At 42.0% G+C, this 22,436-nt stretch overlaps 1 protein-coding gene across 2 annotated transcripts; it reads right to left on the reverse strand.

Annotated features, from left to right (window-relative positions):
- Positions 1-1,486: 1,486 nt before the first annotated feature.
- On the reverse strand, positions 1,487-22,087 carry MYL1 (myosin light chain 1). 2 transcript variants are annotated; one of them, XM_071746884.1, is made up of 7 exons: positions 21,829-22,087; positions 8,786-8,813; positions 5,503-5,646; positions 3,630-3,803; positions 3,048-3,125; positions 2,463-2,516; positions 1,487-1,821 (listed from the first exon to the last, which is right to left on the reverse strand). In XM_071746884.1, the coding sequence occupies exons 1-6, from the start codon at positions 21,943-21,945 to the stop codon at positions 2,488-2,490; spliced, it is 570 nt and encodes a 189-aa protein (XP_071602985.1). In that variant the 5' UTR covers positions 21,946-22,087; the 3' UTR covers positions 1,487-1,821; positions 2,463-2,487. The 2 variants fall into 2 exon arrangements, with proteins under 2 accessions (XP_071602985.1, XP_071602986.1); XM_071746885.1 differs by lacking the exons at positions 8,786-8,813; positions 21,829-22,087 and adding exons at positions 9,063-9,087; positions 9,896-9,962.
- Positions 22,088-22,436: the final 349 nt, after the last annotated feature.

The raw sequence follows: 22,436 nt of genomic DNA on the forward strand, positions 1-22,436 counted from the left end.
TGAGGTGTGAGAGCAGTGTAGGTTATGCTACCTTAATTCCCTGCAATTAGAGTTCAGAGAAATACTGTCAGGCTGGTTACATCTCATTATCTGGAATTTTGTTTTAAACAAAAATATGAATGAGAGGTTTTAAAAACTAGTTTGGCTTTAAATTATGTCTACTTCTGCACTGATTAGAAGTCATCCAGTTTTGTTAGTCAGCTGGGCTTGGGCAAAACTTGCAATTTCTGAAAGTAAAATATGTCTTCCCTTAAGGGCTGCTTCAGCCTTGGACTAGGGTGGTTCTGCAGCAATGTGTCAGGGCAGTGTGACAGGATACTGTAAAATGGAGGCGTATATGGTGAATTGTCATTTTGGGTTGGTTTTTTTAGTTTGTTTGCTTTCCCAGCAACTGATATCCATAGTTCCTTGGAAAGAAAAACCACATGGAGTACGTGTGTATAAGGCAGTATGTTGAGGAACATTAGGGTGTACCATAATCCCTTGAGAAATGCCATCCAGGCTGAGTTCCTGTAAATAACTTGCTCTAATATATTGCTCACTGGGTTTCTTTGTTGCCTTTTAAGGATAAGGTTAAACAACAACTTTTTTTTTTTTTTCTTTTTCTTCTTCTATCAAGGGTTTTTTTTTTCCCATTGAGCAGGGTGTAGTTCTGAGAGTCATTTGGCCCTGTCAGCCAGCATGGTGAGGGTTTAAATGGGAGATTTTTTTGGGAAGCCTCAGAAAAGAGGCAGCTGCAGTTTATTCTGGTGCCAGCTCTCCCCACTGCACCCTGCTGCACCTGTTGGCACTTGAATTATGGTCATTTCATGCATAGCACCCTAGTAATAGAACAAGCTGACACTCAGATGGGGATTAAGGCAGTTTAAGTGCTTAAGGAGAAAAGAGGAGCTACATTTAAGGTCAGGGATGTGCAGATAACTGTGCTTCTCTGGACAATGGCTATTGCCACTGTCACTGGAGAAGAGAGAATTGGATTTCTCTTGACGTGACTCAGGGAATGATGCTCCCCCAGGCCTTTTGGGGTGGCTGATATTTCTGCTTTTCTAGTTGTCCACAAAGCTACAAGTACAGGCAGTAGCTAGAATCCCTTCCTAACAGTGTTGTGGAGCTCTTTGATGCAGCATTACAGAGATTTTGTTGGGAAAAGTGGCTCTGTGTGGCCCCCCCATCCTGTCTGGTTTGGGGTTTTGCCTGATTCACCAGGGCAGGTGCCCCCCTGGGAGCTGTTCAGACACCAGCTGCCAGGTCTCCTTTTACCAAAAAACATGTAAGTGCTGATATAGGTGGTTGTTACTCCTTCTCCCAGACTCCAGAGGAAACACTTTTCATTCAGATTAAGTAGAGCAGCCTTCTGGAGATGTTTGCTTTTGTGGGGTTTTTTTCCCCATAAAAATTATTTTCTGAAATACAATATACAGAGAAAACAAGTTAAATGCTGAGTGCAGCTTCAGAGAGGAAAAAAAAAGACACTGTAACCACAAGGTGACCACAGGGATTTATAGATGCTTTATTTTTCCAATAGATGATGACATTGTTTCAGAGCAAACAACATGGAAGGAGATGCTTGGGATGGATGAATCCTGGGTGATGGCAGCTTATTCCATCTAGCTTGCCTTGATGAATGTTCAGGTTTTTTAAATGAAAATGCAGTGACACAGAGGTGATACCTGCGTGAGCACTGTTAATAACTGGTAATAACTGGTGGGGTCGGTGGCACATCATCCAGTTTTATACGGTTTCCATGTTGATGGTGACAGACTGAGCAAGAATTTCAGGCAAATCTTGAGTGCTATCTGGTCTTTCTGAATTTTAATTGTTCTGAAAAGGAATGGGATAGTTGGACTTGAAGTCAACCTTGGCTGAACAAATGCTAGCAAAATAACAAACTGAGCCCTTGATTATTATTTTGAGGTGTTTGTTATTTTATTCTATTTTACAGGATATTGCTTCTCAGGTGTTTATGTTGTTTGCAGAAGTGTTCTCAGTAGTTCACAGAAGTATTCAGGCTACTCTGTCGCTACAGAAATCTACTAAGTATCAGCAAGTGTTGCTTTGATTTTTTTTTTAAATTTATTTTTATTATTTTTTTAAAACAACATCTCAACCTGCTTATAGTATAAATGGCTCAGACTGTCAGTTTGCATAGCTTAAACTATGATTCTGTATAGCAGAGATTTAGGGTGATATTGAAGCCTGAGCATTTCCACACTGCACATTTCTTTTCACAGTTTGGATGTGATTGAAAAATCCACTAAAAACGAATTCCAGACAGTTATGGAGCTATGAACAAGAGGCAGCAATAAATGCTCTTGGTTTATTTGCTCTTGGGTTGCAGTCTCATTTTGTCCTATTTGTGTCACCAGGGAGATGGTGTCAGATTCATTTTGTAACCTATATCTGGCCATGTAGAAGCCTTTAAGGACAGCAAACAGAGAAATGCACAAATGAGAGGAACGTACCGTTTGGTGTCTGGGGAAGTCCACTCTAGACAGACAAGATGTGCTTTACAAATGCTGTGGAAAAATACAGATTTTTTTGTCAGAAAGAGCAGAAAATGATATTTTGAGAAATACCTCTAAAAGTAACAGCTGTTCATGAGCTGATGGCATTAAAAACACATGTTCCTGACCATGTTTGGCCCAACAATGTGAGAGGAAATTCTAAATATTTAATGTTGCACAAATCAAATTCTCCTCCTGCTTTGGTGTGATAAGAGTAAATACATGATAAATAGAGCACTTTGTCTAAGCATTAGCTGTAGGATTGGTTCCAATCACTGCAACTGCTCTACAGAAAGTCAGAGTCTGGAGATTTGATGTTGGCCAAAGCAGCCTTCTGTACAGTGGCTGAATCTGGTATTTTGTGTGGTGTGACTGCAGGCTAAGCATGCTGACACTGTGGTTTTCATCCATCAGCCTTTCAACCTAACTCAGGTGTAGCTTTGTCTACGGGATTTGTCTGAGAAGATAAACACCATCTGCAATGAAACTCTGTGAGAGAGAGAAGAAATTTAGGATGAGGAGGTGTTGAGCTCTTGCACCTACCCTCGTAGTTGATGCAGCCGTTGGAGTCTTCCTGACCCTTCATGAGTTCTTCTACTTCCTCTTCTGTCATCTTCTCACCTGGAAAGTGGAGAGCTTGGTCAGTTGTTCCACAGACACACAACTGGGGCTGAACCCTACAACTTTTCCAAATGCTTTTATTTTCTGAATTAGTAACAAAAAGTTCTATTATAAGAACTGAGCTTCATTAATTTTAACTTTCTTTACAAGTTCTGCACATGCATATAGACACAGAGATTCTAGCTGTTCCCACAGAGTAAAGAAATTATGCAGCAAATCCTCTTCTTTTGTCCATGTGTGTCATGCCCTTGGAGTATACAACCTTTCTTCTCCATTCCTCAAATAACAGGCACTCCTAATGCTTAGGCCAAATTTAGAAGTAACAAACCAAAACTTTTCTTTTGGACTTTCTACTGAATATTATATTTACTTTCCTTGTGAATTCCCAGTTAGAAAACCCACAGTCTGGTCTGTCTTTTTAGACTTCTACCTCTCCAAACTGATTACAGTATCTTTCTTCCCTTCCCTTGAAACAGCAGCAACTTTTGAATGACAATTCCTTACCCAGAGTAGCCAGTACGTGACGGAGTTCAGCCCCCATGACTGTGCCATTGCCTTCCTTGTCAAAGACCCTCAGACCTTCAACAAAGTCTTCATAGGTGCCCTGTTCCTTGTTGTTGGCAGCTGCTTGCAACATGGGCAGGAACTCCTCAAAAGTTATTTTCTTGGCATTCATTTCTGGAAAGAGAGCACCAGTTGCTACACGTTAGACATTTCTCTCTGTGTTCTTTTTGGGATGTTTGCCTGAAATACCAGGAAGCCTCCCACCTCATTTGCACACCTCTTTCAATTCTTTAGTCTTTGCCTCAGGATTTGTTAGTTCCTTTACAGAATCTAGATTCTCTCTTGTTGTAGGAGTTTTCAGATCCATCTGATTTTTCACATCCTTTCTCAGTCCACTTCTCACATAATTTTATACACTTATGTGTATGTTGTATTTTTATTTCAGAAATTAAACCTGCTGTATGAGTTGATATTGGAAAGGATTTGGGGTGCGGGGGAACTACAGAACGCAGTAAAACAGAAATCTTGAAACTCAGCAGCAGGAAACGGTAACCGGGGTGGGATGTCACAACCTGACAAGCCCCTGAGTTGGCTGATGAGATACTCACCATTTAAGGGCCTCTGTAAAGTCAAAGCAGAGGCTATGAGCTAAATAATAACCTAAATAAATATATAAACAATTACAAATGAATAAAGTAGAAATGTCCAGAGCGAGTGTGTGTCTAAGTTTACCATTGGCATATTCATTCTGGCACTTTAAGGACTTGCAAGCTTAGTGCATCTGATCTCTTTGTTCTCATGAGCCAGAAATCCTAAATGAGGTCTGCCCCAAATGTTTTTGTTGGAGCAAGGCTGCCAGATAAAAGGCTCTTTTTTTTTTTTTGTCTTCTTCTTTTGTATCTTTGCAAAAAATTAGCTTTCATCTGGGCAGCAATGAAATACAATAGATGGCAACATGCAAGACATTTTTGAATATACAGTCATTAGAGAAACTGTTTTACTGTTTTACTACCTAGCTCTATCAAGATTGCTGTCAGTTATTACTGTAGTCACTTAAAATATTGCCATGGTCTAAACCCAGTGTTAGTTCTCTGCTCAGTGCTCCCTGCTAAGGCTGGTACTTCATTTGGGTCTTCTGAGTTGTTTCTCAGAGCCTCCTTTACTCGGCCTGAGGGTCTGAGTATCATTTAGCCCATCTTAGTGTGGTTCTGCATGACTAAAATCAGGGAACACCTACAGCCAGGTCCTTGTTAGAAGGGGGTAACTACAGTATCTAGCTTTCTTTTACCTTTAAGGGGGAGAAAAGGCAATAGAAAAAGTCTGCTGTTATAAATGCCCAACATATGCCCCAGCATGCCAGGTTTCAGGAGCTTTGAGCAGAGGACTCTGGTCAGCAGAAATATACAGGTGGGTTTCCAGTCTCAAGGCATGTCTTGGCTTGTGCAGAAAAAGGCTTGTGCACTAGAAGGACCTGAAGAGCTGAATATCATCTATTAAAAATGAACTTACAGTTAGTTCCTCAGCAAAGGCTGGGGCACAGATGGAGTGTGAGCAGCTGTGAGTGTGCTTTACACCTACACCAAATTAATACCATGTTCCCTACAGAGAATTCTCGATAGGCTAAGGAGAAGGTTAGAAAGAAATGTTTCCAGTCTCACTTACTGCAAAATACCCCTTTATTGCTTTGATGCTGTGACCTAGAGCACCCTATTCCCCATCACCATCATCCTCTTCAAAACTAACTGGAGAAATTCCATATATTGTTGCTGCAGAGCCCCTCTTGCTCCCTTTTAAAGCAAAAGCTCCTCTTCTTCCTTCTGTGACTATTGGTGTTGCCTCAAGGAGGACCCATGTGAGGCTGCAGGGTACTTACCCTCTTTGCTGGGGTTGCCCAGGATCTTGTTGATCTCAGCATTTGTAGGATTCTGCCCCAGTGCCCGAACGATATCTCCAACCTGGCTCAGGGTGATTTTGGCATCGCCAGTCCTGTCAAAGAGGAGGAAGGCCTCCTTGAAGTCTGCAAGGGAAGAGCAAGAGTTAAATTGAGCCAGGCAGCTCCCTATTGACAAGCTGTATGGACAAAGACTTGAGCCTGTTGTTTCCTGGCACAATTCCACCAACTCCTGGGGAGTTAGCCAGGGGAATCTTTAGCCCATGATCCCAAGAAATACTCTTCCCCTCTGACATTTTGCTTTTACTATTTTTAAATTTCTATATCTACCTTTCGTGGCTTTCCTGGTTCTAATAAACATCAATAGCTTCATGACTGACCCCGAAGTTATTTGAAGCATGGGGAAGGATAAACTTCCCACAAACTTTGCCATTCAAGAATAGGTTTCTTTACATGATATAGCAGCAGAAGGTAGAATGTTACTGTCCACTCTACCTTATCTCACCAGAGGACTGGGACTCTTCTGTCAAAGTACCTGACAGTGCAAAACATCTGTGGTGGCTCTTGCCTGCAATCCCAGAATCTCATTTTACAGAGTGCTAATGGGAAACTTGAAGGTGGATTTGAAATGGCTCTACTTCTATTTTCCTTTAAAGTTGTCTTACAGCTACATTTCTATTCTTGGTTACCCCTTTGCAATCTGCCCCTGCTTCTGACAGATCCATGAATATCCAGCTTTTCCAGAGGTAATACTTTGGTGCTTTGTTCCTGTGGATGTCCAGCATGTTCACTTTGAGAATTTACTTCTTTCAGTGCTGCCAAGTGATCAGTATTCACTTTTTCTCCCCTACTGACCCAAGACTTGAGGTTCAGAAATAATGTCCTACAAAAATCAGCCCAGACGGTTGCCTTCATTGCACTGCCAGTCTTCATCTTCTGTTGCACAGTTCCATGTTAATCATCTTACTACATTTCTTCAGGGTTTTTTTTTTTGAGTATTTGTTGTAATGAACAAAGAAATGTAGTTTTTTAAAAGGTATGGGGGGGGTTACGGTGCAAAAGTCACAGGTCTAACTAAAAAGCTGTCTTCGAACCTCATTTATCAAGAGCATCTTGGACTGTGCTGCTGATCTTTTCTGCACTGCGGTGTCTGATGATGCTGTGTTTTAGCTCCAAGTAAAATAGGTGAGGTGTCTTTCCTTTGGCTGTGATGAACTTCCAGCAGCTCAGCAGGCTTTGTGTTTCACAGCATGTGTAGGTGGAATGCTCTTAGTGCCTTGGGGTGGATTTAGGAGCAATAAACCACATTTCGAGTCGTGTCTTCATTCATCTTGCGCTGGCGACGTGTGATGTGGGGGCACTGAGGTTCTTGCTTTAGCCATCCACAGACTGACTTAGTGGAGGAGTTGCTGGGACCCAGTAAAACTGCAGATACAGGATGTCAGCTGGCTGGGCTGTCATCTCATACATCTGAAACTAATTCTCTTACTGCCTGGCCAGAGAGGCCTACGCTCTTAACAGCTTTGATTGCAGGGTATGAAATCAAGGCTGCTTGGACCTGTGTAGAGCTTCTCCTTATAATACCAACCTGGTATCAGCTCCTGCTGTAGCAGCTGAAATCGATGGAGCTGTGGAGATTTATACCATATGGTCTGATCTTTCGTGGGTGCATTAATGACATCTAGCCAGAGAAAGGTATAAAACAATGCCTCTTTGCTATTGGCAAAGACATCAGGAGAGTTCTCTGGTAAATCCCATGAGTTTTATTTTCACTGGGTTCTGAACATGGCTCCTCATCTCAGGGAGAAGGCCTGATTTTATTTATGTCTCTCAGCCATGCATTTCACTGCAATATATCTTTGCTGTGTGTTTGGTTTGTCTTTTTTAAAAAAATTTATTTATTTATTTTTAATTTTTATTTTTAAGAATCTATCTAGTCCTAGTTTATGCTTTTGCTGGAAAATGTGTGTCTCAAATCCCTCTGTGGGGAGGATGCTATCCAGTTGCTGGCTTACCAGCCTGTTTGGATGGAAATAGTTACTGAGGGTGGCACATTGCTGTTCCTGGGAAATTCTCCCCCTCTCAAGTAGCTTTTAATTACTTTGCTGCCTGGTTCAGTCATCACAGCATTGCAACAGCTGGATGATCTGAAATATGCAGGGAAGCTGAAAGAAATATTTAGCTTTGTTATGCATTAATTGAATTGATGGCATTTTTCAATAAACCCTCCCGAACTTATTGTAAAGTTTTTAGAATTGAAAAGTGAGGAAGAGTCCAAATAATTTTTCTTTGTGACCAGAAGTGTTTGGACTGCAGGAAGAGAAATGTTTCCAGTGTCACTTATTGCACTAGACCTTTCCCTGTGCTTTGATGGTGTGACCCAGTGCAGGCTGATGTCTCTTAAGCTTCTACCCATTCCTCTCCTTATATCTTCTATTCTAAATACTTCATTCACAGTTAGAAGCTTGCTATATTTGCTACTTAATTTTAATTTATTTTTAAAACCTGTGTTATTTAATACAACCCAAATGCATCTCCTAAGATATTTAAAACACTGCAGCTTAGATATCCAGAGCTTCAGTGGGGATTTTTGTTGATGTCAGAATTTTTAACTATATCGTTCTAGCAGATCTGGGACTTGCCAGTGGCTTGTGAAGCAGAGGATACAGCAGGATCCTCATCAATTGTAGCATATCCAGACTACTGTGTTTATATGCAACAGTTTACACAAGTCACAATTTGCTAACAATTCCCTTGCTCCATGAATGCATTTACAGTAAGACAGCCTTTCTTCCTCCCCTCCTGGCAAAAGTGACATGTAGGCCTCTTGCATCTTCTGTTCAAGTAAAATCGCAACGTCACTGGAGCTAAGTTACATTGTCAGCTTACTCCCTCCTTTTGTTGACCTCCATCTGCCTATTTCCCCTGTGACTTTCAAATGCAAGAGCAGTTTTCAGTGTCCTTGTGAATGGCCAGTACAGGAAAAATGTTCTGTAAAGGGAGCTGGTAACACCAGGGTGTTTCCTCTTCATGCCATGGCATAAACTTCTCAGCACCCAGATAAAGTACATGTAAATCTATGGTCAGATTCTTGTTCAGCATAAGCCCCCTCAAGTCAAGACTGCCCCTCTGAAGTCAAGAGTGTGGTGATTTATACCAGCTGAAGTCCTATCTCATCTTTTTTTGCAAAGGTTAAACTTCTAAGCATGTAGCTCCTCTCTGAACCCACATCCATGTAAAACACATCAGCTCTCTTGTAACTTACCATCCTGCTGCTCCTTGGAGAACTCGATCTGTTGGAAGGAAATCAATCACAAAAAATAACTTAGGAAGGGGGGGCTGGGGGAGAACCTGTTTGTTTTCTAAAGCATCCAGCTCAATCCGTGAGTCAATTTCTAAAACAGCAAAAATGTGGCTTGTCAGATGTGCAGAAGTAATGCAGATAGCAAAAGAGCTGTTAAGATTAGTGAATATTTATCAGTTGGTAGCCATTATGTGCCCCCTCTTTCCCTTTTTTGAAATTTAACTTTTATTTCACTTACCATTAATTTGGTCAGGAGTGAAGGACTGCAGTTGGGAAGAAAAAGAGAGAAAAAAAGAGAACTAGTACTGCTGAAAATGCACTGAGAGAAAGCAAATAGCACAAAGTTCCTGAGCACTTTCATCTGTCTCACCTAATTTAACTAGGCCATGGCAATCTAAACTAGCAACTTCCCTTGTAAAAATGCACCAGCAGGTCTGTTTTTAAAGATTCCATTAAAATCTGCATCCCAGGGAAAACCAGGTTTGTGGCTAGAAGCAGCAATAATCTAAACTCTCTTAACAAACAAAGAAGTTGTTAACACACCATTGGGTCATTTTCTGGTTTAGTAGAGACCCCTTTTTTTCAGACCATTTGAAGTAATACTGCTTAATCTTTTTTACAATAACATAGAAATTAAACCAATTCCTTAAAATTTGTGTTTCAAGTAAGCTTTTGACATTACATTGTTTCATAAAGTACTAAACTATACTTTCATATATAAAAGAATTATTATTTTCTTTTGCTACCTCAGCAGCTAGCTTCCAATTAAAAAAAAAAAAGAAAAAAAAAAAAAGAAAAGATAATAAAAATTTAACAGGCAGTGCTAGCAAATTGTAATCTTTCTGTCTGAAACTACAGGAGCTGCATGCCCTACTGTTACCCAGTGCAGAACCTGAGGCTAACTGGAAAACCTCACACAGTCTTTCAGCTTTAAGAAGGAAAACCAAGCAAACCTAAACTGTTTTCTGGACTGTCCTTCCCCCCACTGGAACTACCTTGAGCGAGGAGCCCAATTTACTTATGTAAAATACACTGGCTTGCAGCTAACTCTTAGCTTTCTGGTGGACCCACCATGGTTGAGTTGGAAAAGCAGAGCAGCAGACGGGCAGGAGGGACTAGCTGAGAGGTCCTGAGAGTGGTCCTGCTTTCCTGGACTTTCTTCCCCTTATTTATCCGGTGGTGCTGACATCATTGCCTGGATTAAGTGTCAGAAGGAAGCAGTCCCTCCCCTTGGTGAGTTCTTTAGCTTTCTTAGGGCAAAGTGACAGGAGGCTCCACGTCTTGATGGACATCTTATGATAGCTATTTTTAGGAGGCTGGAGAGGGGTAGGGAGTGGCAAGCAGTTTGATTCATGTCAGCACTTTCTGGGTTTGTTTTCTCGATATTCCTTTTCCAAGACTTTCTTATAGGGCAGGATTCTATTTCTCCAATAAGCTGTAAAGTTAGAAAATTGAGCACTGAGGGTGAGAGGTGCTGTGTGCTTGCCCAGCACATGGCCAACACGTGTGGCTTGCAGGTTACACGTGTGCAGCAGGTTCTGGTATCTTCACTGGTTTTTGCTAAGCACTTTGTATGGATAATGTGGAACTCAACATTGGATGAGTAGTGCTGAAGCTTCTCTGCATGGTGTGATCCAGTTGGTGGAGCTCAACAGAAGATTAGCCTGTTGATGGAGGTGGTGTCTGACTGTGAAGCTCTTCCTCTGCTCTAGTTTTCCAAATTTTGAACATTCTTAAGGGGAAAATTACCCATGCATTTTCATAGAAACACAGAATGGTTTGGGCTAGAAGGGACCTTAATGTCATGTAGCTCCATCCCCTCTGCATGGGCAGGGACACCTAACACCAGACCAGGTTGCTCCAAGACCCATCCAACCAGCCCTTGGTTCCAGGGATGGGACAGCCACAGCTTCTCTGGGCAACCTGGACCAGAGTCTTACCACCCACACACTAAAGAATTTCTTCCTAATGTCTAACCTAAATCTCCCCTCTTCCAGTTTAAAGCCATTACTCCTTGTCTTATCACTCCATACCCTTGTAAAAAATCCCTCCCCAGCTTTCCTGTAGCCCCTTCAGGTACTGGAAGGCCTCTATAAGGTCTCCCTGGAGGCTTCTCTTCTCCAGGCTAAACAACCCCAACTCTCTCAGCCTGAATTCATAGGAGAGATGCTCCAGCCCTCTGAGCATCTTCATGGCCTCCTTTGGACTAAGTCAAACAGCTCCTTGCTCTTCTTGTGTTGGGGACCCCAGAAGTAGACACTGTAGTGTAAGCAGGGTCTCATGAGAGTGGGGTAGAGGAGCAGAATCACCTCCCTTTTGGTTATAGTTGTGTTGCTGGGCTAACAGCTGTTGTGTGGATGTGCCCTGCAGGGCAGTGGGACATTCATATTCCCAGTATCTTGTGCTCTCTGGGACACCCTTCCTCTAGGGCTGGAATTAGACAGGGTGCCAGTGAGCCAGCTCACTGGTGTGGCGAGAGGAGATGGCACTGAGCTTTTTGTGATTGTGAGGGCAAGGGAGCAGCTATGATAGAAGCTAAGACCCCCAGAGGCTTTATGAAATGGAAGGAGGACCTGTTTGCAGTGGGGAAAAGGGGTAATTGTTTTTTTGGGTTGCAGAGTGGAGACGTCATGGTGAGGTTACAAATGGGAAATTACCAGGTAGGTTGCAGGAGGTAGAGGCAGCAGCTTTGTCAGTAACAAAGGTCTAGTCCCATATCCCCACAAAGCAGTGTCCTCCAAGCCCAGGGCAAATCTCTTATTTGATGCTGTGAGACACTGTAAACAGATTAGAACACTTTGCTCCACACTTTTCCCTTTCCCTGTCACTACAGCTGGGTCAGGAGAGTAATGGAGCCTGGGTGGGAATGGTTGTGTGACAGTAGACTCCCTGTTCCAAACTTGAATCCCTTCTGCAATTTCTCTTTATTTCCTTTGTTTATCATTCACTGCTCCTGATTTTCTAATGACAAAATGTGATTAGTGAGGGAAATTTTCTCCTTAGCTCCCTTTAGTTACCCTGAAGATAAGCACAACTTTGTGAATGTCTCATTTCAGTGTATTGAGGCCACTGAAAGAAATCCAAGCAGATGTAACTTTACTGTTGCATACTTTGGGTTTTTCGTGGGGTTTTTTTGTTTGTTTGTTTGGTTGGTTTTTTGTTTGTTTTTGGTTTTTTGTGGTATTTAAAAAAAAAATGTGTTTCTTTGTTTTAAACTGAATGATCAAAATAGGTTGCAATATTAGGTTGGGTTTGAAACATTAACCTTCTACCTCCTATTTAAAAAACTGAAGTTACAACCACAAGGAATTTTCTAAGCTTGCCATTTTAGCTAGAAAACATTCTGCCCAAATAGATGATTCACATTTTTTGAGAAATACCTGGAAAATATACTGAGATTGAAAAATGCTCCACTGCTAATCCTTCACTTTTGTTTTTCTGCTGCTTGCAGTCTATAAGCCTGTGAGAATAAGGATGTATTCAGGACAAAGTGTAGCCTTGATCAAATGGGTTGCAAAGAAAAGGGGGTTGATGCTTTTGTTTAAATGGGCTAATGTAGGCTTAGCACAGTGAAATTTCCTGAGAAATACTGGCTGGAGCATGGGCAGTGGGAAAGCTAATATAGATTTTGGCCATCAGTCCCTGTTCATTAATAGAGGAGCTTTCTAAAGACTTTGGCAGAGTTGAAATGTTGCCTGGGTCAATGCACTGTGTTGCCTTTTGTGGAATTTTCCTTCTGCCCTCAGCCTCCTGCTCTCCAGTGCCTGCAACTGGGAAATGTTCCCCTGAAAACCAGATTGAAAAAAAATAAAGCATAGAAAGCTCTGATTAATTTTCTCAAACAAATTTTTTTCCTTGCTTCCAGACAAGCTTTATGATTGTCTGCAACAAGATTTGTCTCAAAAGGCTTTAGATGTGAAAGACAAAATAACTGGGGCACATTTGTCTTGGGCATAGAAAACTGGTAGCTGGATTAGTGATCTGGCTTGAATGGGCTATCAAATACATAGAAACTGAGAGGAATCTATGTATAGACTGATTGGTCGTTTAACAATATGAGACTCTAGGCAGATTTTGGATGAGCAAATACTACAGCACCACATCAGACCTTCATTTTATTACAGGTTCTTGAATAAAAGCTCATTAAACAGAGTTTTAGTGGGGAGAAATATCCCAGTAGGGATGTTGCATTCAGCTGAAATAAGAGCCACCTGCTTGAAGCAAATAGAGTCTGTTGTGGGCTTAAAATACTCCTTGCTTTGAGTAAGGGCACCTACAAATGGCCCAGGTATAGAAAATATTTCCTTAAAAGAAATGAAAGGTAAAAATGTTGATTCTGTAAGGAGCTTTCATAAACTTCAAAAGGTAGGAAGATGTATTTTGCAGTGATCTGATCTTTGTGTTCTCTGAATTGTCAAAGGACATGATGAGACTCAGAGCTTTAGGGAAGACAGTGACATTTCATGGAGTGTGGCTTTAAAAATGACCCCTAGCAGAACTACTGAAAGGTTGAAGGAATTGCAACACATGGAAAGAACAGAAGGACTTGGATTGCTCTAACTTGGCTTAGCTCTTATTTATGGAGGAATTTATTGTCCAGAATGTTATCTGTGTCAAAGAAAAAGATGTGTTTGGGGTTGGCTTCGTGGGGTTTGTTTTTTTCTTCTTTTATGTTTGTTTGCTTGTTTTCTCTTTTAAGATTTTCCCTGTATAGTTAGTGAGCACCTTCTGTTCCTCTTGTTGCTAGCTAGAGGCACTTTGACTGCGTCCCAGCTAAATACAGTTGGGGCAGACAGAGTTGTTTGCAAGTCTGCTTAGCAGACTTAGCAAACCAGCTTAGCAGAAGACCCAGTCCACACAAATCTTTATTTCCAAATTCTTACTTCAAATTTCCAACAGATTACTGGTCTAGACAGGGTAAAAAGCCCTGGGCAAAAACGCTGCTGGGAGTTAAAGCATTCAGCTGCTCAATCTGCTCATTACCCTTTGGGTGAGGTGCAGAGAAAGGAATAATCCTAGGGCTATATTAGATAATCAGCAGATATGTTCTGTCTACATGGAAGAGACTGAGCATGTATCAGGAGTCTTGGAAAATCAGAGAGAAGAAAGTTAGAGAGACCCTTATAATACTCACTGTATATTTAGACTTCTATTGAGGACTAGGGTTTGATTTTTTTTATTTTTTTTTTTTATTTTTTTTTATTTTTTTTTTTTGGTTCAGGTTTTCTTTTTTTATTTTTGGGAGGAGATAAGATTGTGCCTCCAGCAGTTCATATGATACCAGTTCACCATTAGTGCCTGCTTCTTGGTTAATGCAGCTGCACATATTTTCAAGTAGACATCACTGAGTGCAGGATTACACAGCTCTCAGCCCCCTCTGAAAAGCAGTCTGTTCTGCTCCTGTCCCTCACCCCAGTTTGGTAGCTTGTGTGATCGATGCCACAGATTTTAGAGAAGCTATTTCTCATTTAAGTAAGAACCAACAACCTGATGGGTTTAGCCTCGTGTCTTTTATCAGGTAGAGAAAGAGCAGGAGCAGATGAGGCCTTGAGGAAGAGAGCTCTGTTTTCAGAGCTGCCTGGCAATACAATTAAAGAATGAAAATGACCACCATTAATATAAGAGAGAAAATTGCCAGTGTGAGGTATCATGGGGCTTGGAAGAACAGTTCAAGATCTCTTTGAGTTTAAGGGACTAAACTGCAGATAATATTTTTTTTCTTCCTACACATTCTGTGTGACTTTCCTGTTTACTTCTAAAGCTTGCAACTTCTCAGTTGCTTTACATTTGTGCAAAAACTTTCAGATAAGCCTTTCTGATCACTTATTGTGCACTTTTGAAATGTCAGGCAATGAAATGGGAATGGTTCAAAGCTGCATCAAGGGAAGCTCAGACTGGACACTAAGAAGCATTTCATTACTGAGAAGGTGGTCCAAAAATGGAACTGACTTTCTAGAGGGTTGGTCGATGCCCCAACCCTGTCAGCATTTAAGAGGCATTTGGACCCTTAAAACCCTGCTTTAACTTTTGGTCAACCCTGAACTGGTTGGGCAGTTGGACTACATCATTGTTGCAGGTCTCTTCCAGACAAAGTGGTCTGTTCCATTCATTTGTAAAAGTGTCCCTTTCCTAATTGCGTTTAATTTTGCATAATGAAGGGGCTGTGTAAAGAAATGTGAGGCTCTGGAGCTGAGCTCTCGATGGGATTTGTTGTTTTAACATGCCTCCCAGTGGCAGTGTCAGAGTATTAACATTATTTAAACGGCTGCTATTTGACATTCAAATGCTATGCGGTAAACCAGCCAGTTGAAAGTGCTTTTGGCAATGGGTATAGGATGGACTAACACCTCAGTGAAGTGGGGGTGGATTTCCAGCTTGGTTGTTTCAGATCTCCTTACAGAAAACTTCTTTCTTTACTTGTCATTGGCTAAATTGGTCACCTTCTTCTTGCCCTATGTAAGAGAAGCTCAAATATCTTGTTACTATCTGCTACAAGCTCTCTGTGCTCTCAGAGGGTTTAAAGCAGTATTTCAGAAATATTTGGGGTTTTTTTTTTTTTGTTTATTAGTTTGTGGGAGAAAGGCTTTGCCACACAACTGTTAACGCTTGAAATTCCTGTGTGAGATCTGTTCTTGAAATGTTACACTCTGTAATTTGCTTTGAATTCCACTGTTTCTGCCAAAGTTTTAAATCCCCAGATGCCCCAAAGCCTATGGGTATCTTCTAAATGCTGCCAAAGCTGTTAATTACTAAGAAAGAATCTTGTAAAAAAATAACAATCAAGTTTTCAAATAATTTTTTTTGGTTAGAAAAATCGCCGAACATTTATTGACATCCCTGCTTTTGAAGGACTCCTTGCTCAGCACCACTTATGGAGGAAAAGGAGGCAAAGTTCTGAAAACTTTGCAAAGAAAATGGAGTGGTGGCATTTCTATTTGCTTTTCCTTCTGTTTTTAAACAGTGTCCCAGTGGGGTGTCTTGGTGTGTATCTGGGTCTGATGTCCAGGTTACCTCTTCTGGGACACCTTTGTGTCATGCCTTGTCTGTGCAGTAAAATAGCTACTGCCACCCAGGTGGGTCTGGCACCAGTGATGGGGTTCCCATGCCCAAGGGATTTAGCTGGGGTGGATCCAGAATGGAGCCATGGTCAAAGCAGTAGCAGGATGCTGGTCTGGATGGTGTCAGACAGGTACCCCTATGTCTCTGAAGGCTAAATCATATTTGCACTTGTCCCCTTTCTACATGAAAGGGCACTTGGGACCCTGTGCAATGGGTGTATCAGTCCTGTGAAATCTCCCTGGGGTTGTCTCTGGAGCTGGATCAGTTGTAACCTGAAGGCAAAAACCTTTTGATCCCTCAGAAAGCCTTTAGCACAATGAACAAAGCTACTGTTAGAATTCCTGTTCTCATCTCACCAGCTTCTCATGGAGTCTGCTCTGTAATAGCTCTCTGAGTGCTTCAGCTGACATTTGCATCCCTGCTTGCCCTCCAGCCCAGCAGCTTTCTGTCAGTGCATTTTAGTGAGTTTCTCTCTCTGGATATATCCAGTGCAATGTTTCCTCAGTGATGCCCAACTTGCGTGGTGAATGTAATAAGAATTAAGGACACAAGGAGAAACACTTTTTAATGCCTTAAGAGCTTTGTATTTAAAAACAAATGATCACACATGTTTGTTTCCATGCAGCAGGCTTTGTCATGCATCACACAGTTACACAAGACCTTGTCAAGTTTTCAATAGTTGATAGCTTTTAATTATTTTTTCCTGTAAAGATGTAGGTAGGTTATCTGCAATTGAGCCATGGCATAATTGATGTCCCGGGAATTCAGTCTTGAAAATACCAACAAAGGAAGCCTTGTGTAGTTAACTGAACATCACTTACACCATGGATACTTGCAAGATCCCAATCTCTGTATCTGCTTGACAGAGGATATTTACACGTATTTCTGAAGAAAATGGCCAGATGTGACACCAGATCAGGGTCCTACATGTTCAGATCACCATCTGCAGAGCAGAAGCCTATGAAGCCCTGATCTCAGCAACTATAGCATCCAGATCCCAAAACCCAGTTCAGCCCAATCCCAGTTAATGCCATGAGCCTGGGCTAAATCCAAGGACTGGTTGTGTGTGCTGGGAAGGACCCTTAGATTTCCAGTTAAAAAAAATCTCACATTTTTCCTGTTGGTGGTAGGGATGGAATTAAACCAATCTGGGCAAACATGAAGTTTATCCGTTTCCCACTGCCTCAGTTGCAAAACCAAGCATGAGACATCCCCATCACTAGTATCCAGTCCCAGTTATTGCAGACACAGACCCACAGTAGTGGTATTTGTAAACTCAAAGTTTCTTCTCCCTCAGCATGAGAGGGAGAAGGAAGCTGACAAAACAGATAAGCTTTCTTTGTGGGAGTGCCCTTGACCACAGTTTTAACTACAGAATTCTTGAGCATCTCTGAAGAAAATGACCCATATGATCACTTTGCTTTTAGTCCTGGTTGCTTCCTGGTGGTGACTCAGATTCCTCCATCACCCTGTTCTACTCTTCTCAGTTATGACTTAATCTTTAGCCTTTGTACCTAGTGTTCAAATCCAGGCCATGCTAATAAAAGGAAAATTGTAAATATAAATTTGGTCTGGAAAGTGTTGTACAGAGCAGATTTGAGTTTTATGTTTTCTGCCTGGGGAGGAAAGTGTCTTTACATTTCTGTTTAAACCCAAATTCTTCCTCCCTGCCTTGTCTCTCTTCCTGTAGTCCTGTATCATAAGGTGAGCTGAGAAAGAATAGAGTTTAGAGATTTTTATTCTTTATCAGTTAGGTATTCCTGTTACTCAGCTTTCTAGTCAGTAGCTTGTGCTCAGAAGTAGAAAATCCCGTACCAGCTTTGAGTGTGTGCCCCAAAAGGCTCAGAAAACCAAATTCTCTGAAGATCTTCCAAGCAGGGCATCTGAGAGGAAGGGTACCACAAAAAACTAACTGCTACCCATGTTTATAAACCACCTACTTGTTTATTTTGGAGAACATTATGGTCTCCAATGCCAATTTAAAATGAAGCATGCTGCCAAATGTGGCTTTATTTGGCTGCTGCAAACCTCACTGGGCAGCTCTGCCCTTACCCTCTCCAGCTCTAGCAGTGAGAAGGGTCTTGGATGTCTCTTTATAAAACCTTTCTCTGTCTTTACTTGCTGTGTGACTCCCCAAATCATTTTGGCACTGTAGCCTGGCATTCTCAGTCACCTCTCATTAGCAGCAAGATCTGATAAGGCCACTAATTTTCCTGAAGGGTGGAGGGGAGCCCTCTTGATGCTCTTGTTCAAAGTGCTGGAGGCTTTGTCTCCACACATAGAAAATCAGTGCTAAAAAACCCCAGGACAGAATCATTCACTGAGCTTAGTTTAAAGCACTCTTTGGCTCAAGTTAAGCTGAAAATGGTGCTGTGCCTTTTCCCATGCTGAGACTTTGGTGGCTGAATGAAAGGATTCAAGAGTAATTAATGCTAATTAAGATACTGAGCTAAGACTCAGACAATTTCGAGAGTTCCTGACTCTGCCACATCTACCAGGCAAATCATTTGTGGGAAGGCATTGTTTCCTTCACTTTCTAAGCTCTCAAAGGGTGAAAAAGGATAACCCAGAGTGGCTGGTTGGGACCTTGGGAGGTTACCCTGCTGCAAGGCAGGATGAAAGGCATCATTTGTTGTTCTGCTGCCTTCTTAAAGAGCCCAGCACTGGAGGTGCCACATTTTGCCTGGGCAGCCTTTGACTGATGTGGGGCCCCAGATGAGAGGGGAAGGTCAGGGACCAAGGTGGCATATGTCACCTGTCACCCTTGGGGGCAGCATGAGCCTCTGCATCACCTTGTGGCAATGTCTGGGTAGCTGGGTGGACTCCCCTGCTGTGGGGGGAGAGGTTTCCATCCCCCTTTGCAGCACCTCTAGGGCACTCTGCTCCTTGCCTGGTAAGGAAGAGCAGAGGAGATACTTGTAGTAATCATCAGGGAATGGTTTGGGTTGGAAGGGATCTTAAAGATCATCCAGTTCAACCCCCTGCATGGGGAGGGACACCTCTCGTCTAAACAGGGTTACCCCAGGTCCCATCCAACCTGGCCTTGAACACTGCCAAGGAGGGGACAGCCACAACTTCCTGGGGCAACCTGTGCCTGGGTCCCACCACCCTCCCAATAAAGAATTTCTTCCTAATGTGGTGGTAATATAAAACCAAGTAAGATAGATGCTTGTGATAAGCATGCAGGGCAGGGGGATGGGTGGTCCTGTAACCTCATCATGCTGCTCGTATCTTCACCTATTTGCAAATAGGAATAGTAATGCTTATGTGCTGCCCTTACTGCTAAAAGAATAGTTTTGTCTTGCTACCCCAGTTTTTCCTCCCCTTCAAAGAGGAAAATATTTTGTCTGATCCTGCCTTTCAAAACAAAGAGGATTTAGACTATACTCTTTTATCATCTGAATATGAAAAAAACCTGAAGCGTTCTCTCTGTGCTACCAGTATGTATCTCCTTCCATTAAAAAGATCTGTCTGGGTAAAGGAGTGAACTGCAGAAATGCCTCAGACTGCAGCCTATCATTTTTTAGCTGGTTGGATACTATGAAGTCTATTTATATAGAGATAGATTAGCTGGGATCACTGGAATTGAAAATTCTATTTTCTCCTAATGAACTGGACATAGAAAGCTAACAAATCAAATTAAATTATTTAGATGGAAATCTAGCTTACATTCCCCTTAATTTCTGGAGAGAGTGAAATATGAGATCTAATCTAATTTTCAGACAGCATTCTCAAGAACAGTGGGCTTTTCATGTAGGCTTTACTATGATCACTCAAATATTTCAAAATGCCATTTTTTTCTTCTTACACTTATTTTGCTTTGCCAATGTGCTCATCTTCAGTCTTATGAGAATCTATATGCTGTTTCAGAAAAATACTGTCTGTTGATTGTAAAAATAAAAGTAAGCTTCAAGAAATTTCAGCAAATGGGTCATATTTTTGGGGACTTTATGTCTGAAACAGAATTCACATAGTAGTTTGGGTTGGAGGGGACCATTAAAGGTCATGTAGTCCAACCCCCCTGCAGTAAGCAGGGACATCTTCAGCTAGATCAGGTTGCTCAAAGCCCTTTCCAACCTGACCTCAAATGTTTCTGAGGATGCAGCATGTACCACCTCTCTGGGCAACCTGTGCCAGTGTTCTATCACTCTATTGTAAACTATTTCTTTCTTATATCTAGTCTAACTCTCTTCTAGTTTAAAACCATTGCCCCATGTCTTGTCACTACCAGGCCCTGCCAGAAAGTTTGTTCTCATCTTTTTTGTAGCCCTATTTAAGTACTGAAGGGCTACAATAAGGTTTACTTGAAGCCTTCTCTTCTCCAGGCTGAACAACCCCAACTCTCTCAGCCTCTATTCATAGCAGAGGTGCTCCAGCCCCCTGATCTTTTTTGTGGCCCTTCTCTGGACAAACTTTAAATGCCCCATCTCTTTCTTGTGCTGTGGGGCCCCAGACCTGGATGCAGCATTCCAGGTGGGGTCTCACCAGAGCAGAAGAGAGGGGCAGAATCACCTCTGTTGACCTGCTGAGCACGTCCTTCTCATGCAGCCCAGGACATGGCTGGCTTTCTGGCCTGTGAGTGCACAGCTCACATTCAGCTTTTCATCTGCCAGTATCCCCAAGTCCTTTTATGTTGGGCTGCTCTCAATCCCTTCATCCCTCAGCCTGTATTGGATAGCAATAGCTGCTCTGACCCATGTGCCAGGACCCTGCATGTGTCCTTCTTTGAACCTCATGAGGTTCACACAAGCCCAGTTCTCAACCTTGTCTGGGTCTTTCTGGATGACATTCCGTCCCTTTTATCAAGAGTCTTTGTAGTTCTTCTTTTCTCTATAACTGGCATGATTCCTTATGTAGAGTTAAGCAAATTGGTCTTTGGACCAATCAGCTTGTGAGGTAGGTGGAGAATAACTATTTATAGTCCTTCCCAGAGAAACTGTGCTGTCTCTTCATCTCTTTAACTACTTAACCTCCCTCTCTTCTTTCCTAAGTAAAGAATATCCCAACGTGGAGGAATTTTTTTCAAAGGGTCAAGGCAACGATCTGTGGTGTTGGTTGGCATGAGGGCTGAAGACAGGATGAAATCTATTGGAAGTGCAGTCAGAGGAAAACCTCAGGAAGGCTCTTTCTCTTTTTTGCTTTCAGTTTGCAGCAAATTGCAAAAAATCTGTGCAAAATATGTTTAGATGAGAGGGAATAACCTGAAATGTTTCCATCCATAGCTTTTCAGCTCATGATCTGTTCATGATTGTTGTACGATGCAAATAAAAAGAATATAGATTAAATTGCCAAATCCCTCTTTTTTTCTTTTTTTCACTGTCTTTTTCTTTTTTTTTTTTTTATCTGTTTCAGTTTGTTTCTGCTTTTAAAGATAAGCCATGCTGATCTCAAAACACACGACCAAAGGGGTCATCGGGTGGTTGTAAAAATTTGGAAAGGAATTTGAGGGGGAGCAGCAAAATAAGGTCTGGCTTAGTGCAGCAGTATGCAAAAACATTGCATTTCAAGTTTCAATAACCCTTTCCTCTCCTGATGCACCTACTTTAGTGTTTGTTTTGCTGTTTATTTGTTTGTTTGTTTGTCTGGGAGGGCACGGGTGTTGTTTGGTTTTTTTCTTTTAAATTTAGCTTTACCAAACAGGTCAGATTGACCCTGATTTGGTAAAAGGTCTGAGAGTCACACTGCAAATGACTATTGAAATCACCAGGCTTCACTCTTGTGTTAAATCATGCACCATGCCTTACACCCCTTCAGCTACTAAAACAACCAAAAGCTCAGGCAGGTCAACAAGTCCATGGGCTGAGGTTACTCATTCATTGCACTGCAGTCCCCAAACCGGAACCAAACACACTCAACGTTTCACTGCAGGTCTCAGCCAGGACCCTGTTGACTTTCCCATTTGGGAGTGCTTTGGGTATGTGATCAGCACACGTTCATCCCTTTACCTTGATGCTCTTGAGGTCGATTGCAGGTTCTTTGGGTGCAGGTGCTGGTGCTGGTGCCGGAGCGGGTGCTGGTGCTGGTGCTGCCGCTGGTTTCTTTACATCCTTCTTTGGTGCCATTTTGTGTTGCTTAAACTTGAAAGGAAAGGTGCCCCCCCAAAAAAAAACTTTAAAAAATACAACCCCAAACCCTTGAAAGTTATTCCCAGGAGAGGAGCAGTGGTCAGAATGAGCTACAGCCTGTGCCCTGGAGGTGGACCCGATGTACAAAACTCTATAAGGGCATATATATATTTCAGTTAGTGCCTCGTACAGTCCTGACACATGCAGCTGGATTGGACAGCTTGCTAATCAAGGGGGATGTCATTCCAGCTCGAGCTATAAATGGAATATAAGAGTCCAGGGCTTCATAAGATCAAGAGTCTTCGGTGGCTTTTCCTCCCCCTCTTTAAAGACCCCAACTTGCACCCCTTTATTTTTTAATTGGTTTTTTAAATGCAGGTGAAGAAGAGGGAAATATGACAAACCCAGTTTTAAATCTGCATTGGGCATGGATTGAATGATCCTTTTTCTCACCAGAATTTCAGTTCTGCTTAAGTAATAAATCTCCT

The sequence above is a fragment of the Heliangelus exortis genome, chromosome 6 (assembly GCF_036169615.1).
Source record: "Heliangelus exortis chromosome 6, bHelExo1.hap1, whole genome shotgun sequence".
NCBI classification, from domain to species: Eukaryota; Metazoa; Chordata; class Aves; order Apodiformes; family Trochilidae; genus Heliangelus; species Heliangelus exortis.

Coding starts and splice junctions, on each gene's coding strand:
- MYL1 (XM_071746884.1), bottom strand. CDS start 21,945: ATGGCACCAAAGAAGGATGTAAAGAAACCAGCGGCAGCACCAGCACCA. Junction 8,814..21,828: donor TCGACCTCAAGAGCATCAAG/GTAAAGGGATGA, acceptor TCCTTCCAACAG/ATCGAGTTCTCCAAGGAGCA. Junction 5,647..8,785: donor CTCCAAGGAGCAGCAGGATG/GTAAGTTACAAG, acceptor CTTCCCTTGCAG/ACTTCAAGGAGGCCTTCCTC.